This window comes from Danio rerio, chromosome 23, assembly GCF_049306965.1.
Source record: "Danio rerio strain Tuebingen ecotype United States chromosome 23, GRCz12tu, whole genome shotgun sequence".
NCBI classification, from domain to species: domain Eukaryota; kingdom Metazoa; phylum Chordata; class Actinopteri; order Cypriniformes; family Danionidae; genus Danio; species Danio rerio.
Window position 1 is genome coordinate 39,250,001 of NC_133198.1, and position 17,500 is coordinate 39,267,500.

General features: G+C 35.9%; 1 protein-coding gene and 1 long non-coding RNA gene across 4 annotated transcripts in view; one reads left to right on the top strand and one right to left on the bottom strand.

The window, feature by feature from the left end:
- The window catches only part of hoxc3a (homeobox C3a), a 62,667-nt gene extending 58,606 nt beyond the window's left edge, over positions 1–4,061 (top strand). Inside the window, 3 exon segments of one of the 2 annotated variants that reach the window (NM_001134685.2) lie at positions 32–201; positions 392–659; positions 2,720–4,061. In NM_001134685.2, the coding sequence (NP_001128157.2) occupies positions 46–201; positions 392–659; positions 2,720–3,087 (792 nt within the window). In that variant the 5' untranslated portion in view covers positions 32–45 and the 3' untranslated portion in view covers positions 3,088–4,061. 2 annotated transcript variants of the gene reach the window in all.
- The window catches only part of si:dkey-81p22.11, a 168,305-nt gene that overhangs the window by 34,820 nt on the left and 115,985 nt on the right, over positions 1–17,500 (bottom strand). For both annotated transcript variants that reach the window (NR_125800.1, NR_125799.1), the window contains 1 exon segment: positions 2,842–2,982. This is a non-coding gene — a long non-coding RNA (si:dkey-81p22.11).

Genomic DNA, 17,500 nt, shown 5'->3' on the forward strand with positions numbered 1-17,500 from the left:
GCCCTGCTCATGGTTTTTCGTCTGTCCACAGGAAAATCACTCGAAATGGCAAAATAGTCGAAGTATGCGGATGAAAACGGAATCACCGTTTGGCTGCTTACATGCAGTTTACAACTCAAACACCGAGTGCGCAAGGCTATTGGAGGAGGCCACCACGTGACTACATTGTTTACTCTTGTTGGCAAACAATTAAAGACGCGAGTAAGTGTATTTTTTGGCTTTCCTACACCTCGAATGAACAATTATATATTTCGGGTGATTAGGACGATTAGAAATGAACAATAACTCGTTTCACGAATATAATTTTAACAGTGAATACTTAAACAAAATATGTTGCAATAAATCTTATGTTTGTTATATGGGGCAACATTTCTCCCCCTGTGCTCTGCAGGAGAACAGTTCTACGTGGAAACGACATGCTGAAGAAAGTTCATCAGAAAATGATAAAGGCAACGTGTGGAACTTTCAAAACCTCTCGAATGTCCAACATCCCTATTCATTCTCTGATGATGGCAACCACTCTTTGGACCCTGCGAATGCATTGGGAAGAAAAAAGGCATGTGAGCTGTCAACTTCCTGCTTATCAACCATGAAGTACCCTTGGATGAGAGAGACACATGAACTCATGCACTTCAGCTCCATTAACGCCATGGAATCAGGTGAGAGAACACGACTTTGAAGTAAATTATGCATATTGATTTCATGACTGTATTGCTTAGAAATACCCACTAAATTTAATCAGTCAGTCAGTCAGTCAGTCAGTCAGTCATATTTTAGTCGATAATGAATAACAGCAGTGTCGGATTTGGCTCGATGTCAACTTGATTTGTGCTTAAACATTGATGTCAATGACTAACACCACTGAGAACTTGTTATTGATCAATTAAAAAAAAAAATTCTAAAACACAAATTTAAACATGCACTTACAGGAAACATTTCAATCCTGACCACTAAAATATGTGTTTTACAGTAAATACATTGAAGAATTATAACACTAAATGCAGTTAAAATTGAAGTTTCGTTGTGATCAGTTATGGCGATTAAAATATTCTTATTATCAGGAAATTAAAATCACAAAAACTAAGAGGTCCAATGTGGATGCATTTGTAAAACAAAAGATGGTGGCATGTATACATACTTAGAGCTCTGAAAAAAAAACATTTTGTCATACATATTTTAGTATATGGATTGTGGTGTCTAACAGTTCTTATAATAATGATTCACCAAGTAAAAATATGTTCTCAAGATAAAAATGTAGCTACTGTATATGCTGCATAAAAAGGAGGGAAAGAAGGTAACTTCTAGGCAAAGTAATAATTTCTAGACACAGCCAGTTGTTCTGTGAACTTGATTAAATTTAAACTTTTACTAAGCAGCAGAATAATAAAAAAACACATATTCAGTGAAAATTGTATATTGTCTGAGGCTATGCTTTTTCTGGGTCACACAGACAAAACTGTTTCACTTGTTTAAGCCCAAAGTCAGATTCCTACATTCACAATAGAATAGCTTCTCTACAACATACTGAACAATGTTTCTCTTTAAGGTTTCAAAAGGTTTATATTTAAATAACATGGGCTGCATGATATTGGAAAAACCTGACATCACGATATTTAGTTTGGCCACAATATATATTGCGATAAGTGAATAAAAATTCACCAGAGGATTGAACAGCTCTGCTTGGAAAGACTTCTTTAACTTGGATCAACTGGGAGTCTTTTTTTGCATAAATTAAAATTAAAAGTAAATACATAAACAGTGCTATATGGTTTTCTGGGTAGTCTAACAGTATTAAAGTACAGAAACTGAACCCCAAGTGTAAAACAACATGGTGAAAATGATAATATTTTAATCTTTCATGAATAATCTAATCCTGCGGTTTGACTATTGCAGATACACATATTGCAATATCGATGCCCAAACAATATATTGTAAAGAAAGAACCTTTATTTTTAAGAGAGTATTATGATGATACTGTGAAGATAATGTGGTGAAGGGCATTTTTAGTTTCCCAAAAACTCTTTAAATTATTCAATACTTAAGAAACCTTTGTTTTTAAAGTGTGAAAAGCATTTAATAACTAGACAAACCTATTTTCACTATAAGTAATCTTTTGTGAAATGGAAAGGTTATATTAGTGTTAAAAGCTCTTTGTGGAACAAGCAATGACTGGAACCTATTTTTTAGACAAAAGGGGTTTGTTCACCCAAACGGTATAGTATGTTATTTTTTTTTCTACTATGGATGTCAATGGATTAATATCTTGTTTTGTGGCTAATAGAAGAAAGAAATTCCTAAAATTTGAGTGTAAGTGTAGTGTTCATTTTTAGGATATTGCTAAGAAGGACAATAGATAAAAAAAAATCCACACACAAATCATTAGGAATCTAACCACAGTAGAAATCACGTGAAATGGATAATTAACTTAGTGATTAGTCTACCAACAGTGGTCTGCCCACAGACAGTGTGTTGGATTCTCAGTACACTGATTTATCACTGGGGGTTTAAATATGCAACTGAGCATATTCAAGGATGTCATGCTTCATTTTCATCAGCACAGTTTAGGCATCACAGAGATTTGCTCTGGTATTATGTTATGCAACACAGTAAATAAATAAACTGGGATGAGAGTTCTGTTCACTGTCTAAAACTGTGCAGCAGTCTCTGTTTGACAGATCTGGTATGCCTAAACACTTCTGTATATCTGCATATTTTCTAGGTGATTCTAAATACAGCAATGGTGAAGCAGTTGTACGGAATAGCAGCAGTAAACGGGCTCGTGTGGCGTTCACCTCCTCTCAGCTGCTGGAGTTAGAGAAGGAGTTTCACTTCAGCGCTTACCTGTGCCGCAACCGGAGACTTGAAATGGCTGAGCTGCTGAAGCTCACCGACCGGCAGATTAAAATCTGGTTCCAAAACCGTCGCATGAAGTATAAGAAGGACCACAAGGAAAAGTCAACGGCAAAGTCCTCTTACACCTACCTGGGAACAGAAAACCAGCCATTAATAATTAGCAGAAGCACAACAGATTCTCCAGTGCCATTGAAATTCCAGAATAACTATGAAACACCATCAATGAACTGGTGAAATTACAGAAAAACTGAAAACCGGTGACTTTTGCTTTTAGAACTTATATAATGATAGTAATCTGCATCAACCATAAAGACTGAAAATGAATGAATGAATGAATGAATGAATGTGTGAATGAATGAAATTTCTACAAAACATGTACATGATCTGTCACTGTTCAGCTATTTCTCCATTTGTAACTCTCTCTGACATGATTTATATTTAAAAACATTGATGATTAATTGCCTCTGGATGATGATTTATGTGCAAAGTTAACTTGGAAGAGTTCAATAGGCAAGCTCGCTCTGAACCAGATTACATGATATCAGCTAGTACATTTCAGAGTTAGTCTCTATTGTGCATAAACTGCTGTAGTAATATCTTTGCAAAGCACCAAGATTTATTGCAACCCTACTTGTGCAAGTTTATCTCTTGGGCACAGAAAATACAATTTTAAAAGGGCATTCAAGACTTTGAATGGTCATTAACATCCTCTCAACTTTTTAAGTGCACAACATATTTTTTATTACTCTCAAAATGATATGCTACTTTTCCCAAGGCATGAGCTAAAATGTACAACTTGCAGCGTTGTTCATTATGATGGTCACAATTGTTCCATGTTAAAGCCTATTGACCTGTTCTACTATTAACAATGAATTTGAATGACTTTTTTTCTGCTTTACACTGAAAGTAGGTGCGTTTAAGTCTGAATTTACAGCATATCTACTGACAAAATGAATGAAAGAGCAAAGCAGGATTTTCACAATGCTATATCAATGCATTTATAGTGTAATTACTTTACCCATTCATGTACACAAAAGTGTCAACATGGCAGCTGCAATGTAAAATATGTGCATATTTGTAATTTATACCATTTCAATTATAACCTGTCCATATTTGACAAAAAAACATGCATTTTGAAAATAATAAGTTGTTGTTTTTTAAACTGATTTATTCCCTCTGGATAGTCAATAAATAATCATTGTAATTCATGTAACTGACAATAATGTTGTTTTGTTTAGTTAAAACAGGTAATGGTGAGTCTAAATTTAGCTTAAAGGTGCTTCTGTGAATCTTACTTGATACTTTTTGAATTAGGCAATACTGTACTTTGCATTCTTAAAACATAACCTTACATATATGCCTTCCTCCGCCTCCGCCTACCAACCTCGGAACATTAATCATTTAGACAAGGCTCTCTCTCTCTCTCTCTCTCAGCTTCACAAGTGCTCAACCCGCTGGGCCAAATGACAGGCTGTGCGCTTCTCTTCCAACACACTTCTCTCCAATACGGGAGCTGAAATACATCTAGAGAAACAAGATCTGCATTTCCCCCCGCTAAAAACAGTCTATTATTGCATCCTAGCAAATTTGGACTGTAAAGTAACATTACCGGTGAAGACGCCAAGGCTTGTGGGCACCGCCCCTGGCAAGGCAGGCAATAACTCATTTTGATTAATTATGTTTAATTAGGACGTCGCCGTGTGTCATTTTATAAGCTAAGCATGGAACAGCAAAATCTACCTTTTCAAAAATATTAACTTCGGCTGAAATTTGAACTAATTGAGCAATTTCATTCAGTCATTCTTGCGTAAATCAATCTAGACATGATATAATTAGTAGCCTAACTTAGTAGCCTTAAGTGCTTCTCAACTCCATTCCTAGAGGGTTAGAAACCACTGGCTTAACTAATTTCAATACTCTTGGCAGCATTGCGCGATTAATCATAGGTTTAACTATATTCTCAACCTTGTTTCCGTTTATAGATTACAATGCGGCACATGTAATCAAGAGGATGGAAAATAGGCCTTTATTCCAATCATTCTGATTAAGGAAAAAACGATCCTGTAATGAATCGTTGAGGCTAAACCACAGAGCTAAATAAATAATCTGATAGTGTAATTTGCAGATAAGCGCGCGAACATATCTTTATACGAGTGGCCGCGAGAGGATGGAGCAGTGTCTGTGCTGCACTGCTGAACTCAACATTCATCACCATGCAGCAGTGCTCCATATGCAAAGTAGGAGTTGGCCTCCCGGTGGCCCCTTTAGTGCAACTAAACGGAAAGCTGAGCACTCTGCTGTATTTAAACTGTATCAAAAGCTAGCCTGCTTGCTTGTTTATATAAAATCTAAAACCTCCACATGGACGGAAAATATCAATTTAATGTTCCTAATAAACTATTTGTGCCCGTTTATAATTGTATTTTAATAAATTAAAAAAAAATCCTAAAGTGGATAGTATATTGAAATATATATATTGAGGAAAGTGAGGCCTGCAGTACTTTGGATGTTGCTGTGAGGTTTTCTGTGAGCTCCTGGATGCTCTTGACATGATTTTGTCTGGCCAGCCATTCCTGAAAAGGTTCTCCACAGTTTCATGTTTTAAATACAACTGAAGTCAGAATTATTAGCCCCCTGTATATTTTTCCCTAAATTTCAGTTTGAAAGAAGATTTTTTTTAAACACATTTCTAAACATAATAGTTTTAATTACTAGTTTTTAATAGCTCATTTCTTTTATCTTTGCCATGATGACAGTACATAATATTTTACTAGATAATTTTCAAGATAATAGTATTCTGCTTAAAGCGCAATTTAAAAGCTCAACTAAGTTAGTTAGGAACCTCGGCTCAGTTGGTATTTCTGTGTGGAGTTTGCATGTTCTCCCTGCCTTCGCGTGGGTTTCCTCCAGGTGCTCCGAAAGACATGTGGTGCAGGTGAATTGAGTAGGCTAAATTGTCGTTAGTGTATGTGTGTGTGTGTGTGTGTGTGTGTGGATGTTTCCCAGAGATGGGTTGCGGCTGGAAGGGCATCCGCTGCGTAAAAACTTGCTGGATAAGTTGGCAGTTCATTCTGCTGTGGCGACCCCGGATTAATAAAGGGACTAAGCCGACAAGAAAATGAATGAATAAATAAGTTAGTTAGGCAAGTTATAATAATTAGGCAAAAAAAAGTGTATTACGATGGTTTGTTCCGTAGCCAATTTTTAAAAAATTGCTTAAGAGGGCACTGTAAAAATTCAAAAGAGAGTTAATCATTTTGACTATAACTGCATATGTACACAAATAAAGTCAAAATTATTAGCTCTCCTGTGAATTTTTTAGAGAGACTCCTTAAGCAATATGTTTTTTCAATTGGCTACAAAACAAACTATTGTGTACATATATTAGGTACACCTTACTAATAGCGGGTTGGACCCCCTTTCGCCTTCAGAGCTGCCCTAATCCTTTGTGACAAATTTAACAAGGTATTGGAAATATTCCTCAGAGACTTTGCTCCATATTGACATGATAGCATCACGCAGTCGCTGCAGATTTGTCGGCTGCACATTCATGATGCAAATCACCCGTTCCACCACATCCCAAAGGTGCTCTATTGGATTGAAATCTGGTAACTATGAAGGCCATTTGAGTACAGTGAACTCATTGTCATGTTCAAGAAATCAGTCTGAGATTATTCGCATTTTATGATATGGCGATTTGTCTTGCTGGAATTAGCCATCAGATGATAGGTACATTGTGGTCATAAAAAAAATGGACATGGTCAGCAAGAATATTCAGGTATGCTTTGAGGTTGACATGATGCTCAATTGGTACTAATGGTCCTAAAGCGTGCCCAAAGAAAATATTTCCCACAACATTAAACCACCACCAGCACCACCCTGAACCGTTGATACAAAGCAGGATGGATCCATGCTTTTATGTTGATGCTAAATTCTGACCGTACTATTCGAATGTCACAGCAGAAATCGAGACTCATCAGACCAAACAACGTTTTTCCAGTCTTCTATTGTCCAATTTTGGTGAGTCTGTGCAAATTGTAACCTAAGTTTCCTGTTCTTAGCTGACCACAGTGGCACCCAGTGTGGTCTTCTGCTGCTGTAGCCCATCCGCCTCAAGGTTGGACATGTTGTGCATTCAGAGATGCTCTTCTGCAAACCTTGGTTGTAACAAGTGGTTATTTGAGTTACTGTTGCCTTTCTATCAGCTCAAAAAAAAAGTCTGCACAAAATGAGTCAGCTCATTATCCTGACCTCTGGCATCAATAAGGCATTTGCACCCACAGAACTGCCGCTTAATGGATATTTTCTTTTTTTTCGCACCATTCTTTGTAAACCCAAGAGATGGTTGTGCATAAAAATCCCAGTAAATCAGCAGTTTCTGAAACACTCAGACAGTTTAAAACAGACCAAAAAAGTATATTATTTTTGTTTTAATATAATTCTATATAATTCATAATAAATATCAAAAAAATCTTTTAATAAATTGTGTAATTTTGTTAAATTTATAAGTTTGTATTTTGACATTTATATATAAGAATTTGTTTATGTATTTATATAAACACATACAAACAAGGGTGTGAAAAAGTGTTTGCCCCTTACTGATTTCTTATTTTTCCATGTTTGTCATTTTAATGTTTCCATCAAACAAATGTAATTATCAATGATTAATAAGTGAATATATCATGTAGATTTGAAATTAGGGTTTTTATTATTAAGGGAACAACAAATAATACAAATACAAAACTACATAGCCCTCTGTAAAAAAGGTTTTTGCTTATAAACCTAATAACTGGTGATGCCACTCTTAGCAGCAACAACTGCAATCAAGCATTTTTGATAACTTGCTATGAGTTTAGGTTAATGTGGGGGACTGTTGGCTCATCTTTCCAGAATAATTCAGCTACATAGGAGAGTTTAAGCATGAATCACCTTTTTAAGGTCATGCCACAGCATCTCAATTGGATCCAGGTCAGGACTTTGACTAGGCCACTCCAAAGTCTTCATTCAAGTTTTTCTTCAGCCATTCAAAAACGTGGACTTGCTGGTGTGCTTTGTATCATTGTCTTACCACAGAACCCAAGTTTGCTTCAGCTTGAGTTCACTAACAAATGGCCGGACATTATCCTTCAGAATATTTAGGTAAACAGCAAAATTGATGGTTTCATTTATCATTTTATTTTGTCTTCCAGGTCCTGAAGCTGCAAAATAGCAACAAATCATCATTATACCACCACCACATTTTACGCCACATATCTTCCACAAAGTTTAACTCATCTCGCCAGTCCACAAAGCATTTTCCCATAAGTCTTGAGATCATCATGATGATTTCTGGCAAAACTATTATGAGCCTTTATGTTCTTTTTACTCAGTAATTGTTTGAAACTCTGCCATGCAAACCATTTTGCCCAGTCTCTCTCTTATGGAGTCACAAACACTCACCTTAACTGAGGCAAATGAGGCCTGCAGTACTTTTGGTTTTGTTGTGAGGTATTCTGTGAGCATTTTAATGACTTCTGTGAGCTTCTGAATGATTTTAAGTTAATTTTGGTCAGCCGGCCACTCCTGTGAAGGTTCTCTACGGTTCCATGGCTCTCACCGAGGGTCACAGCAGTCCAGCTTTAGAAATCGATTTATTAGTTTTTTCCAACTGGTAGATCTCAATTTTCTTTCCCATTTGTTTTTGAATTTCTTTGGATTTCGGCATGATGTCCAGCTTTTGAGGATATTTTGGTCAACTTCAATTTCTAAGCCAGATCTTAAGTAATTTCTTGAATCAGTGAACAGGTGTGGAAGTAATCAGGCCTGTGTGTGGCTGGAGAAATTAAACTCAGGTGTAGACTTAAGTTAGGTTTTAACAGGGGACAAACATTTACTCACACAGGGCTATGTACTTTTGGATTTTGTCTTCCCTTAATAATGAAAACCATTCATGAAGTGTTTACTTGAGTTATCATGATGACATGAAACATTAGGATGTTACATGCAAACATGCAAAAAATAAGAAATCAGTAAAGGGCAAACACTTTCACAACACTGTGTGTGTATATACATATATCATTCACTCACCATCCTTAGGCTTAGTCCCTGATTTATTAGGGGTCACCACGGCAGAATGAGCCGCCAGTTCTGGCAAACTGTATGTTTTATGCAGCGGGTGCTCTTCCAGTCGCAACCCAACATGAGAAACACCCATACTTTACATTCTCTCACTGAAACAAACTTATACACTATGGCCAATTTAGTTTATTCAATTCACCTATAGCACATGTCTTTAAACTGTGGGGGAAACCAGAGCAAAACCAACGTGAATATGGAGAGAACATGCAAACTTCAGAGAATTGCCTCCTGGCACAGCCAGGACTCAGAAACCTTCATGTTATGAGGTGACAGTGCTAACCGTATATGATTTAAAATCAATAGATACAATTTACCGACACAAAAATTATATGAAATTACACAAATATATATTTTCTTAAACATATATATTTTTATAAATATAAAATATTATATTCTTATAAATAAAGAAATATAGAATTTTTATACTATATTATACATTTAATTTATTACATGTTATAAAAAAATAGAAAAACAATAGTCATAAAACAATTGTTATATTTGCACAGCACAGCAGTGTATATAGGAAACACCACAAATAAGAAATCTGCCAGTAAACTAAAGGCGGCTCAAGATCTAATTCAGACACAGAACTGTATGAGCTTTAGTTCACAGTAAAGAGAGCAGCACAACAGCTCTACTCCATTTCTAAATCCATCACTGAGCTCAATATGTAATTAATTTGCAGAAAATCAGCTGCAGAGAAATTCCTCTTTGAGTGTTCAGGAGGAAAAGATTTAGTGGACAGACTTGAAGAGAGCAGAAGAGAGAGAAAGATGGAGGCTGCGCTGGATTCTTTACATTCTTGTGTGCTTGAACTGACCAGCCATGATTTACGAGCACATTAAGGCACATTACACGACCTCTGGCGAAAGATCACAGCGGATGAGAGAGAGCGGCCACTCACAATATAAAAAGACCTATTTTTAGTCATTTAAAACCACACAGGGCGAACAGCGCAAACTCTTCACACTACATGAATGGATTGATCCAAGGCTGTCTTTGATATGATTCAAGTTCCTCTTTAACATGAAAGATATGGGCTAACAATGACAGATGTCCATCGCTAATGCATTGCTATACAACATTTAGAGAGAGAGAGAAATAGAAAAACAAAGCCATGAGAACAAGTCATCAGTTCCTTACGAAGATATTGCTCACTGAACAAGGGTTATCTTTAAAAACTATAAAAGTAAAACTGGTTCTGTTATTTGATATTAAAAATGAGTAATCTGAATAAATAAATAAAAGTAAAAAAAAAAGAAATAATGTAAAATAAAAAAGTAATTTAATCTTGCTGCCAATTAAATGTATTTCTTTTCATTTAACTAAAAACATAACAAAAATTAAACAGACATAAAATATATAAAATATATAACAAAATGAACAAATAATAAAAATAAATGAAAACAGAAAATACAAATGGCAGCATTATCTAAACAATATTAAAACACGATGAACAATATTAAATTTCTGTCTGACATCAATAATTGCTTAATCGTACACCAGTTGGTGTAAAATATGAATAAATCTAGAAAATATATATTTGGTACATGCTATAAACAATTTTAAGAATCATAAAAGTGAAAAACCTATATTAATTTAAACACCTCTTAAATTTTAAATTAATAATTTGTTTCCTATCTAAAAGCAAATTTGAGGATGCAAGTAATCCAGGTGTAAAACTAGGTCAAAATTGGCCAATTCGTAACCCATATAATTTTGATTAAATGCATATAAGGGCCCATAATAGGGCTGCACGATGTTGGAAAAATCTAACATTGCGATATTTTCCTATTCTGCGATATATATTGCAATATGAATATATTGCATTAACTATTCGCAAAATTGATTGGAATGATTCTGTAGAGGAGTGCATATAAAATAAAACAAACAGTTTACAAGCATAGGTAAATTCAATAAATAAGATAAAAATAAAAATAAAAACAGAATTTAATTGTTTTCAGAGTCGTCAAACTGTTTTCAAGTATATAGTAATTGAAAAAGATTAAATGTAAAAAAATACTGCATAGTCTTTGTTTTATAAACAATTTAATAGAATGTATTGTTTTAATTTGTCATATAAGGGCGTCACAGTGGCGCAGTGGGTAGCATGATTGTCTCACAGCAAGAAGGTTGCTGGTTCGAGCCCCGGATGGATCAGCTGTCATTTCTGTGTGGTGTTTGCATGTTCTTCCCGTGTTGCCATGGGTTTCCTTTGGGTGCTCCGGTTTCCCCCACGGTCCAAAGACATGTGGTAGAGGTAAACTTAAACAGGGCATAAAGTATGTGTGTGAATGCCAGAGAGTGTGTGGGTGTTTCCTAGTGTTGGGTTGTGGCTGGAAGGGCATCCGCTGCATAAAACGTGCTGAATAAGTTGGCGGTGACAACCCCAGAATAATAAAGGGACTAAGCCGAAAAGAAAATGAAATTTGTCATACACAAATGGTAAAATATCTCAATTTTGAATGCTTTTAAAATCCTCATACAGTCACAGGCCTAAAAAACACTTGCAAAATGATCCATTAGAATCCAGACTTAACATTGCACATACACGCAATGTGACTAGTGCGAACAATCACATTTCGATATTAATGCTGAAACAATATATTGTGCAGCCCTAGCCAATAGCAAATTAAAATGACTGCAATTTAATTTTTTTTTTGTTAATTACTGTAAAAAGTTCACATTACTATAATGAAAATGCTTTTCTGTTTTAATATGTAATGGATCAGTAACACTTTACAATAAGGTTCATTAGTTAATGCATTTACTAACATGAACTAATCATGAACAACACATGTACAGAATTTATTAATCATAATTGAACATTTACTAATGCATTTTTAACATTCAAGTCCATGCTTGTTAACATTAGTTAATGCACCATGAGTTACCATGAACTAATAATTAACCACTGAATTTTCATTAACGTTAACTAACATGAACAAATACAGTCGTAAATTTATTGTTCATTGTTTGTTCATGTTAGTAAATGCATTAATTAAAATTAACCTTATTGTAAAGTGTGACCAATAGATCTTATGTATGTCGATCTGGCTTAAAATGGGAAGTACAGTGCCCAGCATAAATAAAAACATCCCATACAGATCTCTCTTTTCAATGAACATTTTTTTATAGGATTCTATACAATAATACATTTGTGTGTGTATATACACACACACACACACACACACACGCACACACAAACAAACAAATATATATACAAATGTATTATTGTTTAGCAAATATATTAGATTAGTCAGTAGCAAAGCCGAAAATGGTTTAAAAATAATGAGAATAATAATAATAATTTAACAAACTAATATATTAGAGGAAATACTGAATAAAATTTTAAGGTGGGAAACAAATTAAGAGAAGCATAAAAATATATAATTTTGTTTTATTTATTTATGTTCTTTAAAATTAATTTTTTCTCTGAAGTTAAATGTAATATCCTTCTATTACTAAAGATGGTGGGTGACCACAGACTTATTTGAATGAATATAACATTTGAATGTTTAATAAAACTGCTTTGTTTAATTGCACAGACATATATTGCCTATATTAACCGAGGAAAAGGTTGAAAGGGGGTGTGGGTGTACTCATTTTCGCTGTGCACTGTATTAGAAAAAGCAAAAGTGTTGTATTTTTATACATTTTATAACTTTATGAAAGAGTGCATAAACACAAGTCACACTTGTCCACACATAAACACGGATATACAGCCTATCAGCATCAATATCCCCATGAGGAAATCATCATTACAACTATGCAACCTCATTATTGACATCATCTGGAATTTTAGTTTAACTGGATATTGCTCTTTTTTTCATTCTTATCTCATTCCATTTCTTTTCATCTAAAAGGTCAGTTTTTCCCATTTTTGTCCCCCAATAGGGTCAACATTGATCCAGAACACTAACCTAGACGGAGTGCACTAGCAGACTCTCATCAGCCGCTCATCATATTCACATCCCAGGAATGAGATTACGCTATACACCAAATAAGTTCATCCAGGAAAAAAAAAATTGTCAGAAGGGCCCTGTTAAAGCCCCACATCGCACAGCCCACAGGACACCACACATACATCACATTCCAGATTTAGTTAGTAATCCCACAATCTAGTTAAGGATCTGGAAATTGGATCGAATCAATTAATTCTACAGTCAATTTGCATAAGAGATGGTCCACCGGCCATTAAAATTCACAATTTGTCTTCAAACATCTCACAGGCCGCCTACAATTTTAGAAATTGGAAGATACAACATTATTTATTATAATGAAATATAGGTCTTGGTAGCAATTAAAAAGAGAAGATCAACCTCTGTGACCACACTTTACAACAGCGACTCTCATTAAGGATTAAAAACGCCGGACCCTATGCTTACATAGGTAATCACTGTGTAGTAGATTCATAGTTTTCCTTCCCAAGCATGAATCAATAGTCATTTAAAGCATTTTATTAAGTGAGTCAAACACAAGCTGTGCTCAGACCTCTTCTAATCATAAACAAGGTGCTGACTCTGTATGTGTGACCTTTGGCAAATCCAGTCCATTCTTTTCCATTAACCTTCCCAGCTTTGCCATTTCTCTCTCGCTCTCTGTCTCTCCGGGGGAGTTTTCCTCTCAGTCACAGCCGCAGCTAGTGCTTGTTGCTCAGAGGGATTGTTAAGTATCAATTCCTAGTGTCACCTTTGTGGGTTTTATTTATTTGTCGGCCTGCTGGTATGGAACACGGCGCAGGCATCACTCAGGTAGATGGATTATAATTCACCTGCAAGCCCTCATCAATCTCCACAATTTGACTTCCTGTATCACGTACAACTGTTACTGTCATATTAAAGCACTGCATTATAAAGATCAATGGCTTTTTAAATACGCTCCCGCTAAAGGTGATTGGTGACATTAAATGGAGGGAAAAAAGGCAGATGACTGTCACGCAGATGAGAAGCCTCACAAACTTGATGAGGGTATCTATAAAACAATTACCATAACATACGCTCTGATTGAACTGGATGTTTCTGAAAATCAACATCTGATGATTAGCCTGAAAAGTAGTTCTAGAAGCTCGATACCAAGGCATGACATCTTCATGGAGACCACATTTATCCATCTGATAATCAATCTGTCTATCCATTCAAATCTGTTCGTCCACCCATCCATCCTCCATCAATCAATCTAGTCTATACATCATATTCAACCATCCATTTATTCCTATTTATATCCAGCCAACCAACCATCCACCAACCTACTATCAGTATTTCAGTCTAGCCAATCCAACATCAATTAATCAGACAATCAAGTAATTTCATCCATCTATCCATCCATCCATCCATCTATCTCACTATCCATCTATCTATCCATCCATTCATCTCACTATATCCATTCATCCATGCATCTGCCAATCTATCCATCCATTCATGCATCCGCCTATCCATCCATCCATCTCACTATTTCCATCTATCCATCCATCCTTCCATGCATCTGCCAATCTATCAATCCATCCATCCATCCATCTAACTGCCTATCTATCTATCCATCCATCCAACTGCCTATCCATCCATCAATCCACTCATCTATCATTCATCCGCCTTTCTATAATCCATCCACATATCCATGCAACCATCCATCCATCCATCCATCTGACTTTCCATCCATCCATCCATCCATCCATCCATCCATCCATCCACCCATCCATCCAACTGCCTATCGATCTACCCATCCATCCATCCATCTATCAATCCATCCATCTAACTGCCTATCTATCTATAAATCCATCGATCCATCCACTCATCTATCCATCCATCTGCCTATCTATCCATCCGCCTATCTATAATCCATCCATCCATTCATCTAACTCTATCTATTGTTCCATCCGTCTATCTGTCTGTCTGTCTGTCCGTCCATCCATCCATCCATCCATCCATCCATCCACTCATCCATCCATCTTTCTATAATCCATCCACATATCCATCCATCCATCCATTCATCTTATTATCCATCCATTCATCCAACTATCCTTCCATCCATCCGACTATCCATCCATTCATCTGACTATTCATCCATCCATCCAACTATCCATCCGTCTTTCTATTATCCATCCATCCATCCATCCATCCATCCATCCGACTATCCATCCAATCACCTATCCATCCATCCAACTGCCTATCGATCTTTCCATCCATCCATTCATCCATCCATCCATCTAATTGCCCATTAGAGCTGCACAATTAATCGTTAAAAGATTGCGATCTCGATTCGACCCCCTAGACGATCTTAATTCAGCATTTCTACGATTCTGCCAATCTTATTTTCAAGTTCAGGAGAGAAGAAAAGGCGGCTGCACGAGTCTTCTCATTGTTTCACGTTGCTCAGTGACATTGATATCTCCAAATGATGTTGAATGAGTCACATACTGTATTTATAAGGTATAATTCACCTAAAAATGTCATTTTGTCTTCATATAATGATGTTTTCGCGGCCGGGAAATCACACGTGATGTGAGCTGCTGACCGTGAGCTGTTATCACAGAAACGGCGCGCGCGCTCTATTTAATGGTAGACGCGCGCGCATCTACTTTAGTGAACAGAACCTGCATATGTTGCGAGTAACAGGTAATATAGTTGTAAATAATATTCAGTTTGTGGCACAGAGTGATCGTTTGGGAGCCGCTGGCGAAGTATGAACAAGCACTTAGCAGTCAAAATGAAACCGAAAGTGTGCACTTCATTTAAATGATCATATCGCATTATAGAGTTATGATTGCTACAAGCATTTGATACTGTTATTTCTTGCCACAGTTGTGCATGAAAATAAGTGTTTACAATGTCAGTATAACTACTCTAGCCTATATATTGTTTTATATATTGAATATAATCTGATAATGGCAAATGTCTGATTTTACCAGTGAATTAAATGGTCTTAATATGACAGATTGCAAGCATATATCTCAAACATAATAATTCAACATCAGAATTATTATAAGGAGAATAGAATTATTTAAAGAAACCAGTAGACCTACATATAATATTATTATCGATGTCGCCATATGTTTGTTTTTACCATACCTTTATTTTACATCTACAGAATCGTTAGAAAATCATGATCTTTATTTTAAGCCAAAAAAATTGTGATTCTCATTTTAGCCAGAATCGTGCAGCTCTACTGCCTATCTATCTATCTATCTATCTATCTATCTATCTATCTATCTATCTATCTATCTATCTATCTATCTATCTATCTATCTATCTATCTATCTATCCATCTATCCATCTATCCATCTATCTATCTATCTATCTATCTGCCATTCATCTGCTTATCCATCCATCGATCCATCCATCCATCCATCCACCTACCTATGTTATTCCATCCATCCATCCATCCACCCTTCAATCAATACATATCCAACACTAAATCAATCAATCAATCAATCAATCAATCAATCAATCAATCAATCAATCAATCAATCAATCAATCAATCAAATCCACCCATCCATCGCTCTTCATTTATATCCCCACATCCATCTGTTTTATCCATCATTCCATCTATAAGCATAACATTTTTATGGAGAATGGTTTCAGTATTCTATCACTGTGCAGTTGAGGAGAAGAAGCATATGGCTGTGTTTCTATCCCAGCGACTGTTTAACCCTGCTAATGTCCCCCAGTAAGGAGCTCTGGAGGCTCTGGAAACAGTGCAGCAGTCTACGCTTGTATGACAGATGGCTTATTGTCACTTTGTTTGGGCTGCTGCCTGCTGGGCTCAAGTAGGAAGTGAAGACCGGAAGCATTCATATTCTTACTGCCATATACTACACTAAGCGAAGTATACGGGTTAGACACGGTGGAGGAGCTGTTTCAGCACATGCCTGCTGGGATCTCTGTGTGACTGTAAGAATCAGCAATGCATCCCATTACTGCACACCTGGTCATTATGTATCCTATTTCTATGCAGATAACAGCGTTTTTTCTATTTGGAGATAAAAAAAAAGAGTTCATTAGAGAAGACTAAAATTGCCACTGAAAGTGTGTAATGCAATTTGCTCTTTAATATTAAATATTTGTGATATTCAATGGGTTTAAAAATATTTATAGAAAAATAGAAAGGGTTTGAGTTCATTTGTTGATACTTGCATTTTAATATCCCAAAAATACTTGTACAATTACTCAAGCTTCTCTCTCCATATTGATGCCATAGATTTTCTGATGGATGTCTGCCCCAGGATAGAGTAACACATATCCTTTCTTATGTCTTTACGTTTATTACTAAAGTTGAATGTTTAAGAGGCTAGATCATGTTATGATTTTAGTGTCATCCCACTTCAGAGTTAAACTGGAAGAATATGCATGCCATTGCTTTTTCTGTACACCAATTGATTTGATTCCTCAGGATCTACCCAGCTAAGTATACTTGCATGGATGGATGCATACAATAAAAAAAACCTATATGTATGACGCAGATATGACGTTATGAGAGAATAATTGTTTTGAGATGGTAAGCAGAGCGGCCTACAAACTCATTGCCTTGAAG